We start from the raw sequence: 10,850 nt of genomic DNA, 5'->3' as shown, positions 1-10,850 counted from the left end.
TGCAGTTTAATAGTTTGACTTATGTGCCAGCGTTTCTGAAATACTGCAGGGGTTCTTCTCAGCAGCGTCAGCTATGAACGACAGCTTGAACTGCATAGATGTATTTTGTGATAACTCTGCCAGTCAATGTAGAAGAGGAGAAGATTTTTTCTATTTCGAAGCTAATCAGAGCTGGAATCATTTCACTGTATGTTTGCAGAGATTTTAATGCCCGCCTGCGCTGGCATAATCTACCTGCACATTCCTGGAGGAACTACAGTTTCACATTTTTAAGGATCTCCGAACTCATGATTCCTTCGCAGCATTCACATGTACAGTTGCCAAGAGTTTACATTCAGTGTTTTATACAAGTCAAACATGCCTTTTACTACAATTATATTCATGTTCAGAGTTGAATGTTTACATTTTATGTAAATAAACAGAAATATTCCTATTAAGACTCATTCATTTATTCACTTGACTGTTTAGTCTCAGTAAGGGTCGCGGGGAAGCTGGAGCCAGCATTCATTGGGCGAGAGGCAGGGTTCTGGACCCTGCTGGACAAGTCGCTGATCTGTCCAGGGTGTACCCAACACAGAGACAAACAACCATTCACGCTCACTCCTAGGGACAATTTAGAGTACTACAACCTAAGCTGGAGTACCTGGAGAGAACCCACACTAACACGGGGGAGAACAAGCAAGCTGCACACAGAAAAGCCACTGCTCGAACCTCCCTATTACGACTCTTGTGTTATTATTACCTCCCCCAAGGTATTAGTTATGTTTTTAGTAGTTTGGGTTTGTCTGTCTGTCTTTTAGCAATATCACTCAGAGTTATGAACAGATTTTGATTAAATTTTTCTCAAAATCTCAAAAATGGAATAATGAACAAGTGTTTGCATTTTAACAGTGATCCAAATAATAATTAAAAAAATAAAAAATAATAATTTTTTTTAAAAAAACAAAAAAAAACTGATCCAAATACCCGTCCAGATCCAGGAATTTAAAAAAAAAAAAAAAAAAAAAAAAAAAAAGACTTATGATGGGGGGAAAAGGAATACTTTTGTCATTACAGCTTGTAGTTCAACAGATGGTGCACAGAATCACTGGCCAAAAAAAAAAAAAAAAAAAAAAAAAAAAACCACAATGACACGGTAGGTGTTTCAATCCCATTGTTTGACCCAGTTCATGCTGATATTCTGGACCTGCTGATCTAGCAGGTTTAAAATACAGCGAGTACATATGAAGATTGAAAAGTGGACAGCAACAAATGTAACAACAGACTTGAAATAATGCCAAATGAATGGTGAGGTTGGGCCTTTGTTGGGTTTTCTTCTCAGGTGAGTGACCGTATGGCGTGGCAGAGGTCTGTGATCTCTGAATGCTTCGAATTATCATTTTAAAGTCAGGCGTCAGTGCTGCGGCTGATGATTTCTGCTTTAAATCTAATGTAGCTCTTTAGAAAGGTGAGTCCAGATAGGCTATAGATCCCACACACAACACTGAAGGAGCCAACTCTGACTACTAGGGCCGTGACGATATGCTTCTGTCCCGATTCGTTTTGATTCCAATTTTTTGGGTGCAGATTTGATTTAAATTGCGATTCTCACAATTATTCCATATTGCTGAATTTTGTAGATTAAAAAAACAAACAAAAAAAATGTACAAAACTTTTTTTTTTGCTAGGCTTTTTCTTGGTTCACTTCGGAAAAACCAACACAGAAGCCAAACAATCTGCTGCTATAATACCCAAGTAGACAAGTAAAAAAGATTAATAAAAACAATAAAAATGACCAAAATTTTATAATGGGTTATTTTTATTTATCTAAAAATTTTAAAATGGATTTTTTTAACAAAAAAAAAAAAAAATCCATTTTAAAATTGTCAAGCAAAATATCCAGATATTTGTTCGATTAGATTTTCCCACCCCTACTGACTACTTCCAAGGTCATACTACTAATTTGCATGCATGGTGAGAACAAGCCTGCAACCGAAGCGGAGAAGCTCTGTGGGACGGAAGTAGAAATTTACCACAGCATATGGCCTAGATTCAGAAAGGAAGTTTATTTCTAAGATAACATGAAATAAAACCTGAAACATCAAGGAAAATATTGTGACATATTAAGAAAGGGAGGAAATTAACAAGCAACAATAGAGAACAACATGGTCTGTATCTTAGGAGGAGTGTGAGTGGAGAAACATAAAGAAATACTTTGTCACTCTTGCCCAGACAAAAAAACTCCCTAAAAACCCCACAGGACACAAAGAGAGAGAACAAGGACCACTGTGTATACAGAATAAACGCTTGAATTGAATCATTTTTACAGAATTTGGACAAAGAAAAATAAAACTGAAAGTATATAAGGAGTTAACTATTTTGCTTTACAGCTGTGGTTCTCAAACTGGGGGCTGGGATCCTCATCGGGGGCCCCAGGTAATTGTAAGCTTACATTCATCAAATAAGTTTGAGATTTTCACCAGCCCTGTCAAAATGAAATCATTAAAGGAGAGATAAATCTGTGAAATTAGATCCGGTGTGTGTGAGGTAATGAACCAATTTCCCACTACATAATATGTTAATATATGTATATATGTATGTATGTAATATGTACTTTTATGAGGAAAAAATAGAATCAAACTGCAAACAAGTAAGTAAATAAAAATGTTTTCTCAATGTTCATCTTTTTATTTAGTCATTTCTTAAATGTTACAAATAATGGAGAAAAATCATCCTTCCTGCATTTAAGCAGTTGCTGCACTACATGTTACAATTTCCCCCCCAAAGATTTCTTTTAGTATAAAGTGCGGCAGTGGCGAGTTACAACAGTGAAAGAGTTGAGGATTAGCATCCATCTCAAGTCTTCATTAGTCCTCACTGAGCATTCAGTGTGGGAGGGATCTCTGTCTCTGGTGCAACAGATGGACACAACACAGAACATCACAGTTCCTCCTCTACATGCAGACGTGAGACTAAAATACTGAAATACACAAATCTGAAAAGGCAGCTTTAGAGACATTAGCTGATTGTCATGTTAAGCACAAACAAGTGTTTCCAGGATAAATCCCTTCTTTTTAAAGTATTTAAGTCAGTTACCAATAATTTAAATAAGAGACCGATACAGATGTGGGTCATGTCGACTACAAAAGCAAAACAAAAGACAACCAACACCTGGGGAGTCTTTGCTAATAATGTATAAAGAGGGTCCCTTTTTGTATTTCATCCTCAACATTAACGTGTCACAGGAAATTTCTCAGCAACATCTTAAAATGCCCTTGAATTAAATTTTTAAATGTCATAATTAAAAGCTGACCACAACATGTTCTGTACATGTAAAACGAATAAACTGCCTCGTAATCAATCCAACACTTCTTCAGGGTTTGTAACATTCCTGGCATCTTATCATCACAAGTGAAAAATTTATTCATACACAGACAATGAGAATAAAAATAAAAAAAGAGAAAGAAATAGGTTTGTCAGAGTGCCTTTCACTTAAAAGGCATTTTCCCTTTCGGCTGAGGTAGGACATAAATTTGCACGTTATCTATGCTCAACTGTACCGATTTCATTTCTGGCATGTAGAGAGATATTAAGCATTCCTTCTAACCAAATACCGTACAAGTTAGAGATAAGTGAACGCTTCCAGATTAAAGCACAGCGGTGATTCACAGCTTTACAGGAGCTGGGGAGGTGGGGGGGCAACTCAAACTAAAACACAAAGTAATAACATGAGGTTCTGATCTAAAACAAAAAACATTTTGTCCCTGTCCAGAGTTTCCGACAGTTTGATAACGAAGTAAATTAGTAACTTTAGAGCCCAATGCTAACACATTAGCATACACCTTTGACTAGTCCACTCGAGGGGATTCGTTTGCTCGAAGAGGAAAAACTAAACAACTACTTGATGTGTATTAATATTAAAAAACATCTAGAAAAGAGGGAAAAAATAAGCGTCAGCATAGACGAGTTAGTTTCCCTTCTTTGGTTTTAGATAATATGAAAGAAAGTCACAGTGCCACTCGTGTTGAGTACAAGTATAAATGTAAAATGAGTTTTTAGTGGAAGACGAGTGAAATCTGAAACATGGCTTCACGTGATGTGACATCAGTGAGAGAAGTTTGAAGAGTAAATCATTCAATTTGTAGCAAGTTTCAGAAAACTATCCTTTCTTTTTTATAGATCTCTGCTGGAAACTAGAAGCTAGGAGAAGATCTGAATTGTTTGCAGTCAGCTGTATTGTTGGTGATGATGATGCTGAGATACCGATGAAGAGGAATTTAGCTTTGAGTCTTCTGCAGTGTAGTTTTTAAAGCAAGTACTGCAGTGTGTGTTAGTAAAAAGTGTATGCTAATGATTTAGCATCCGACGTAAATTTATTCCACTTTTTTTTTTTTTTTTTTTAAACATATGAATAACTGAATGGTGTTAAAAAAAAAAGAAAAAAAAAGAAAAAAAAAAAAGGCTGGTAATATCAATCCTCTGTTTTGCCGCCCCTGCCTTTACCTGTCACTGGGTCGGCTCTGACGCTGCTGAGGTGACTTGTTATGTTCGGAGAGCCACTGACGGCAGATATTCTGCATCACAGAGTCTTGTGCCTCCTCAGCTGCTTGTAGGACGTCCTGGACCAATGGGCCAGCTCTGCTCGACTCTAGCTTCACTGCCAGCAGGTACGCTGGCCTCAGCTTGCTGCACACCAGGTAAGCTTTTATCTGCAGAGAAAAGAAAAAAAATGAAAAAGAAAAAAATGATCTTGTTTTAAACAACTTTCTGAATGTTTAAAGACACGACTTACTAATGTAGAGAGGATACTACTGATTTTGTGAGCATGTCACTGAAGTACAGAAGATCAACAGGGTAAGTTTCATTAGAAAATTATGCTTGACTAGCAACCATTAAGTTGCTAGTCAAGCATTTTTGCTGTAATTTTTTCCCCCCATTCAGTGCAAAAAATTGTTACAAACCACGTGCACCGATGCAACTTACACTACCTTGCTTCAATAAGGTCCAAAACCAAAGCCACCTGATGCCCTGAAACACTGAATAACATTTATTTTATCCCCCGAGGGAACAGGTATATTCTGAAGTTTCAATGCCAGAAGTTATCATACTGACTTCAGGAAGTATGAGACATCATTAAAAAAAAAAAAAAAAAAGAAGACTGGCCACCACAGAGTCCAGACCCTAATCTTTCTGATGATCTTTGGGATGTGGTGGAAAACAACCAACACCATGATCTGATTCCGTCATTATCAAAGCAAAGATCTTTATGAACAATCAGCTGCATTAAGTACATAAGCTTATAGAAGCAATAAAACCCTGCTAATCAAAGCTGAAGCAGCTCCAACAATGTATCTGAATGCACTTTTTTTCCCCTACTGTGCTTCTTTTAAAGTCATAGCCATATTATCCACTAAAACAACAGGGCAGATGGAGGTGAGGTGTGTGTTTGCAGGTGTTTGAGAGTACATGAAAAGAAAGTGTCACAATTTATTTCATGCACTTCTTTCAATGCAACTCAGCATTTGCAATGAAATGTAGTTTCCTGACGACAAAGTGTAAACATACACTATGAGTCAAAAGTTTGGACGCACTTTCCTATTAAATCCAATGGGAAAGTGTGTCCAAAGTTTTGACTGGTACTGTATAACACTTTTAAAGACAACAGCGGGACGTAAACGACCCAAAGTCAGAAGCACCGAGCTGCAGCAGGTCTTCCTATAACATGTGCAAATAAACAACCTGCTCATATTTCTGCAACGAGCACTGAGCAGACATCTTTCTGCCATGAAAGAGCTGTTAATTAACCCTGCAGGTCAGACCTGGGAAAGGTTGTTAAAGTCTGACAAACCAAAACGACAAACCAGAGTGACAGATGTCCAGACAGAGTGATGTTCCTACATTTTGTACCTGCGCAGTGTTATTGTACCGTGGAAAAAGTTAATGCCGAGCTCTCTGATGAAGAACAGTCAGGGCCATTAAATAAGATCCCTACATTTGGGAAAAGATGGCCTGATGCAAGATGCAGTCAGTATCATGCTACCTTGTTTTCTGTGCTCTTTATCTCCAGAATGAGACTTTCCAGGTCCTTGGCCTAAACCAAAACAAGGATAAAAAAAATCAGCATGTCCAAATGCAGAAACATGTGAAGCTTCAAAATATTTCTGCCACTCACATCAGCTGGGACTTTATCTGCGATGGAGACACAGCTGAGGATGAGGCTGTCGCAGTCATTCTTGGTGGCAGTGCCTGATTCGCCCACACATTTCAGCAGCTGCCGCACGGCTCCATACTGCCGCTGACGGACGAGCCTTTGGCCGGCCCGGACGTAGACGGCCTGGGCCTCCAGCTGAAAGTCCTAATAGAAGAAGAGGCAATCAATTCCTTCCAGTCTTGTCTAACCGTTAACATGTTTAGGAACTTTAGGAAGAAAGGGTGAACATACCTGTATGACTCTGTAGGCAATGCCAAATCCCTCTTCAATGTTTTTTCCTCCGAGCATCACCTTTATTATCACAAAATAAAAAACATCAAATTAATTTCACACTCATCCAAAATCAAGTGCATTTAAATAAATTTGTGGATTAGAAATCTATAAATATTACTGATTTTTTTTTAGATTTAGTCCTCAGATGAAAAATAGTCTGGTGGCAAATTCAGACATTTTTAACTCGTATTTTTCATGTGTTTTATTAGAATTTGAACTGTTCCTGAATGAAATAAACCTAAGCACAGTTAGAATATGGAATAGTAGCAATCAGATCTTTACCATGCAGGCAACCTCAATCTTTACTGAGCTTCCACCAAACAGTGTGGGTGGGGAACTGGATCCTGAGGGCTTGACAGATGCTGTGCTGGTTTGTGAGGCTTTGGAGGATGTGGTAGTCTCGCAGCGATGGAGGAAACGAGTCACCTCCAGCTGGAGCTCGATTGTATTCATGTGCCTAATAAAAACGAGACAACAGACATTAATGCTTTAAAGTAACGTGGAACAACATGGATGGAAAATAAACGCCTCAAAGTTAAATTAAACTAAGGTCTAATCAACAGGAGAACTTTTCAAATAACCTGGACACGTCACTGGAAGACATCATCTTCCTGATAGAGCTGACCGAAGATTTTTTCCTCACAGCGCCCCGGCCTTGCTGCTCCTGCAGGTATGTTTTCAGGTGCTCTTTGGCCCTCACCAACCAGCGCTGAAAAAAGACAAGTTTAAAGTCAGGATCAGCTGTGTTGCATTAGCAGAAAATTTTAGCTTCAGCTGTATGAGTGTAAAAAGGAAAACATACACACCTGCCGCTCCCCCAGCTGTAGGTATGAACTTGCTCCTTGTGTAAAGAATCGTATGCAGGTCATAGCAGCACGCACATGGTCCTGTACAAAACAACATTTAAAAGTTAAATACATGTTAAATCGTAAAAGACTTGTTTAAGTTTAAAGACTGGGACCAGAAACAGCAAATCTTGGACAGATTTAGCCTCTAAGCCTGAAAAATGAAGCCAATGTCAAAATGCTTCAAACTTGCAGTTTGCATCAGTAACAAAGATTTATGCCAAATAACTGATTACATGCATGTTGCTAGATCATTTTTAAGTATCATTTTTGTGATTTTACATTTTACATTTTAAATAATTTAAATTAAATTGACATTGATTAAATATATATCTGAAAACTGTTTTATTTACTATGCAATCAATTCAAATTAGTTATGTTTTATTTATCTTGGAATGAGCCATTAATATCTTTTTTGCAGAAAATCCTTCAACATCGGAAACAAGTTTTGTTGATGGATTCAACTGAACTTCTAAATTTGGTCTGTGGAACGATAAAAGACGATGCATGAGGTTCAGAGTAGAGATGGGCTGCTACCGATACTAGCATCAAAAAGACTCGCTGATCCCGATGTGTCTAAACACCATCCGATACCAAGGAAACAGAATATTTGTTTTCCTACCCAAGCGTACCACAAACAGACACTTTAAGTTATGCCGTCTTGTGTCGTGATTATTTTGAGTTGGCAGGCAAAGAAGCAGCTTCACGCAAGTCACTGTTGTGTTAACATTTAGCATTGTGTTATAATTCCTGCATAGTTAAATCCCTCAATAGAAAATCCCACCAGCCAACAGTGACATGCCTCGTATACAATGGTGAAGTTTTCAGAGGTGACGCGAATGCTGCCAGAAATACCTCTTGCATTTGGATTGCCGTCACATAAAGGAGAGGATTATAACTTTTGCTGCCTTCAAGGAAAAGCGTAACAAATCACAGCTGCTGCCGTTGTGGTAAACGTTCACTGTGAGTCCAATTTCAAGATTTTTTTAATCGAAATTCTTCAATATGGGTGTATTAATTTGATAAATCAATGTTTTTGATTAATCTACGCTAGGCCTTTGACTGACGGCAATAGCAATCTCATCAAAGTCTACTGTAAATATAAAAAAAGTTATGAATTTAATCAATCTCTTGACAACATAACACAAGTATTGGATCAGTACTCTGTATCGGTAGATATCCAAGTCTCATGAATCGGAATCCGGATCAGATGGATAAAAATGGCATCAAAACAACCCAAGTACAGAGTTTATTACTCAAGAAAAATGAACATTTTTCCTATTTTAGCTTTTTATAGTAAATTCTGATAAAATAAACCTCTTTGGGACTTTAAAAAGATTCAAGTTAAAAAAAGTTTAAATCACGTACATCCTAACTGAGATGAAGCTAGGTTCCTGATCCAAAGACAAATAGTGCCAAGAAAAAAAAGAAAGAAAAAAATACATCTGAACACTGGAAGTAGCTCCCGATATGTTTCTTCACAAAGCAAAAGAAAAAGTGACATTTTGGAGGAAGGGCCGTGGCCTGAAACTTAACTCTTTTATTTTGTTTTTGTTTTGTGCATAAACATACCGGGAGCTACTTTTAGTGTGCAGAGACCCAAATTTCCTCAGATTCAACCAAGAACTTTTAGGAAAGAAACTAAATTCAAACTCACAGATATGTAAACTAAAAATATTATGCAGAATCTACTGTTATCAGAAAAAACCACAAAGTCAACATTTTAAGTATTTGATTGTAAAAACATTCTGGCGTAAAAATGTTTCTTGGGGAAAATCAGTAGTTTACATTTCATTTTCTGTATTTCCACCGAATAATTTGGAATTGACCCAGAAAATTTTACATAAAAGGGTAAAAACCTAAAGGGACCGTACCATCATGAACTGCTGGAGCTGGTACAGACAGTGATAGTATCCCCGCCGCTGCAGGAACTGGCAGGAGGCGATGAGGTAGATGCTGCATGTGTCCAGGCTGGGGTCCAGCTTTTCCATTATGCCCTGTAGCATGCCAAGAAGCCCCCGCTCCAGACATGGCTGCAAGATTCCTTCGAGAAACACCTCCTCTGGACATTCCTGAGCCAATAGTAAAACATGTCAACGGAAGCAAAACAAAAGAAAGAAAATAAATACATAAAAGGAACTTCATGTGTCCCAGTACTTTGAGCAAGTGTAACATTATATGCACAAACATTTGAGGGTTATATAATCTTAAAACTTGTCTCTCTGGGTTGAAAAGTCACATGGACCACATTAAGTTCACATGGTGTAACCTGACAGCTTGCCTGATCTGAAATCTTGGCAACAGAGAGGCGCCAAAGCATCTGTGAAGCTGGGTCAGATGATCTTCAGACTACTTAAACTGAACCAGAAAGGAGGACGAAGTTTTCTATTTTCAGTCTTGTACTTGGTGCCACTTATGGTATCAACTGCTTCATTTACTCACAACCAGAAGAAAAACCGACATTGAAAGGTCACCTGACTCCGTGCAAGTTTATTTCGTCTACATCACCAATCCGACAAGCTGAGCCTCACCTTGTTGAGGAGGTGAGTCAGGGCCTCTGTCACACAGTCATGGCGCATGTAGAAGCTGACCAGGGCCAGGTGAGTGCCGTATGTGTTCAGGTAGTAGAGACACTCCTGGTGGAGGTGGTTGCTCTGAGAAGGACCCTCCAGTTTCTCTACAGGGCTGACCTCGCACAAAGCATTCTCCAGCTCCCGTAGGGATGCCAATATGTCTTCACCATAAGACTGAGATGAAAAAGGAAACACTGAAGGTCATGAACTTATATGTGCATGTGTAATCTATCAGCTCAGCCCGTCCGCACCACATAGCAGTCTTCATATTTACATCTTTATATATTGCAGCTTATATCTTCCATTTCTCCGCCTCTATTTTACAATAGATTTACAATATTTTTTTTATTGTAACGTATTGATTTTTTCTTAATTATTTGCTATGATTATGCATGAAGCTTGAAAAGTAAAGGTCTGTAAATGTTACACGAGGTCAGACCAGTTTCACCAGGTCTCATATTTCATCCAGTCTGTAAGCTACGATGAAACATTGGCCGACAACATCAACACACCAAACTTCCCGTGTGCCAGAACTCAACTTCCTCTCAGCCTGAATGATACGTGGGAGATTCTCAACATGTCAAGCTGCTTTCACAGCTGTGGGTTAAGTAATATTGTACATTCTGCATGAGGTAAGACTGCTGAAGGCAGGGGTGTCCTCGAGGGCCGGTACCCGGCAGGTTTTTGTTGTTTCCCTCGACCAACACAGCTGATTCGAAACAAATAGATCCAGCAGCTTCTTGTCAACCTATTTATGAGTTTCTGTCAGGAGTGTTGGAGCATGGAGACAACAAAAACCTGCAAGATATCGTCTCCTGAGGACTGGAGTTTGACACCTGTTGCTCAAGGTATACAATGAAAAAACATTACTATTGCTAAAATATAACCTTCTTTATATTTAATATATTCTTATTAGACTCTCTTTAATATTTAGGGCTATATTTCCTAAAAAATAAGTGGGTCCTTTAT

General features: G+C 38.4%; 1 protein-coding gene across 1 annotated transcript in view; it reads right to left on the bottom strand.

The window, feature by feature from the left end:
* Window positions 1-4,478: 4,478 nt before the first annotated feature.
* zfyve26 (zinc finger, FYVE domain containing 26) overlaps window positions 4,479-10,850 on the bottom strand; it is a gene marked incomplete at its 3' end in the record, with an annotated part of 28,223 nt that continues 21,851 nt past the window's right edge. The window contains exons 35-43 of the mRNA XM_079262604.1: window positions 9,840-10,055; window positions 9,183-9,380; window positions 7,270-7,350; window positions 7,045-7,172; window positions 6,746-6,920; window positions 6,422-6,481; window positions 6,152-6,334; window positions 6,020-6,070; window positions 4,479-4,688 (exon numbers count right to left, since the gene is read on the bottom strand). Coding sequence (XP_079118730.1) covers window positions 4,479-4,688; window positions 6,020-6,070; window positions 6,152-6,334; window positions 6,422-6,481; window positions 6,746-6,920; window positions 7,045-7,172; window positions 7,270-7,350; window positions 9,183-9,380; window positions 9,840-10,055 — 1,302 coding nt within the window. The remainder of the gene's footprint in view (window positions 4,689-6,019; window positions 6,071-6,151; window positions 6,335-6,421; window positions 6,482-6,745; window positions 6,921-7,044; window positions 7,173-7,269; window positions 7,351-9,182; window positions 9,381-9,839; window positions 10,056-10,850) is intronic.

This window comes from Telmatherina bonti, assembly GCF_933228915.1.
Source record: "Telmatherina bonti genome assembly, chromosome: 22".
Lineage (NCBI taxonomy): Eukaryota > Metazoa > Chordata > Actinopteri > Atheriniformes > Telmatherinidae > Telmatherina > Telmatherina bonti.
This window is presented reverse-complemented; position numbering and strand designations above follow the sequence as displayed.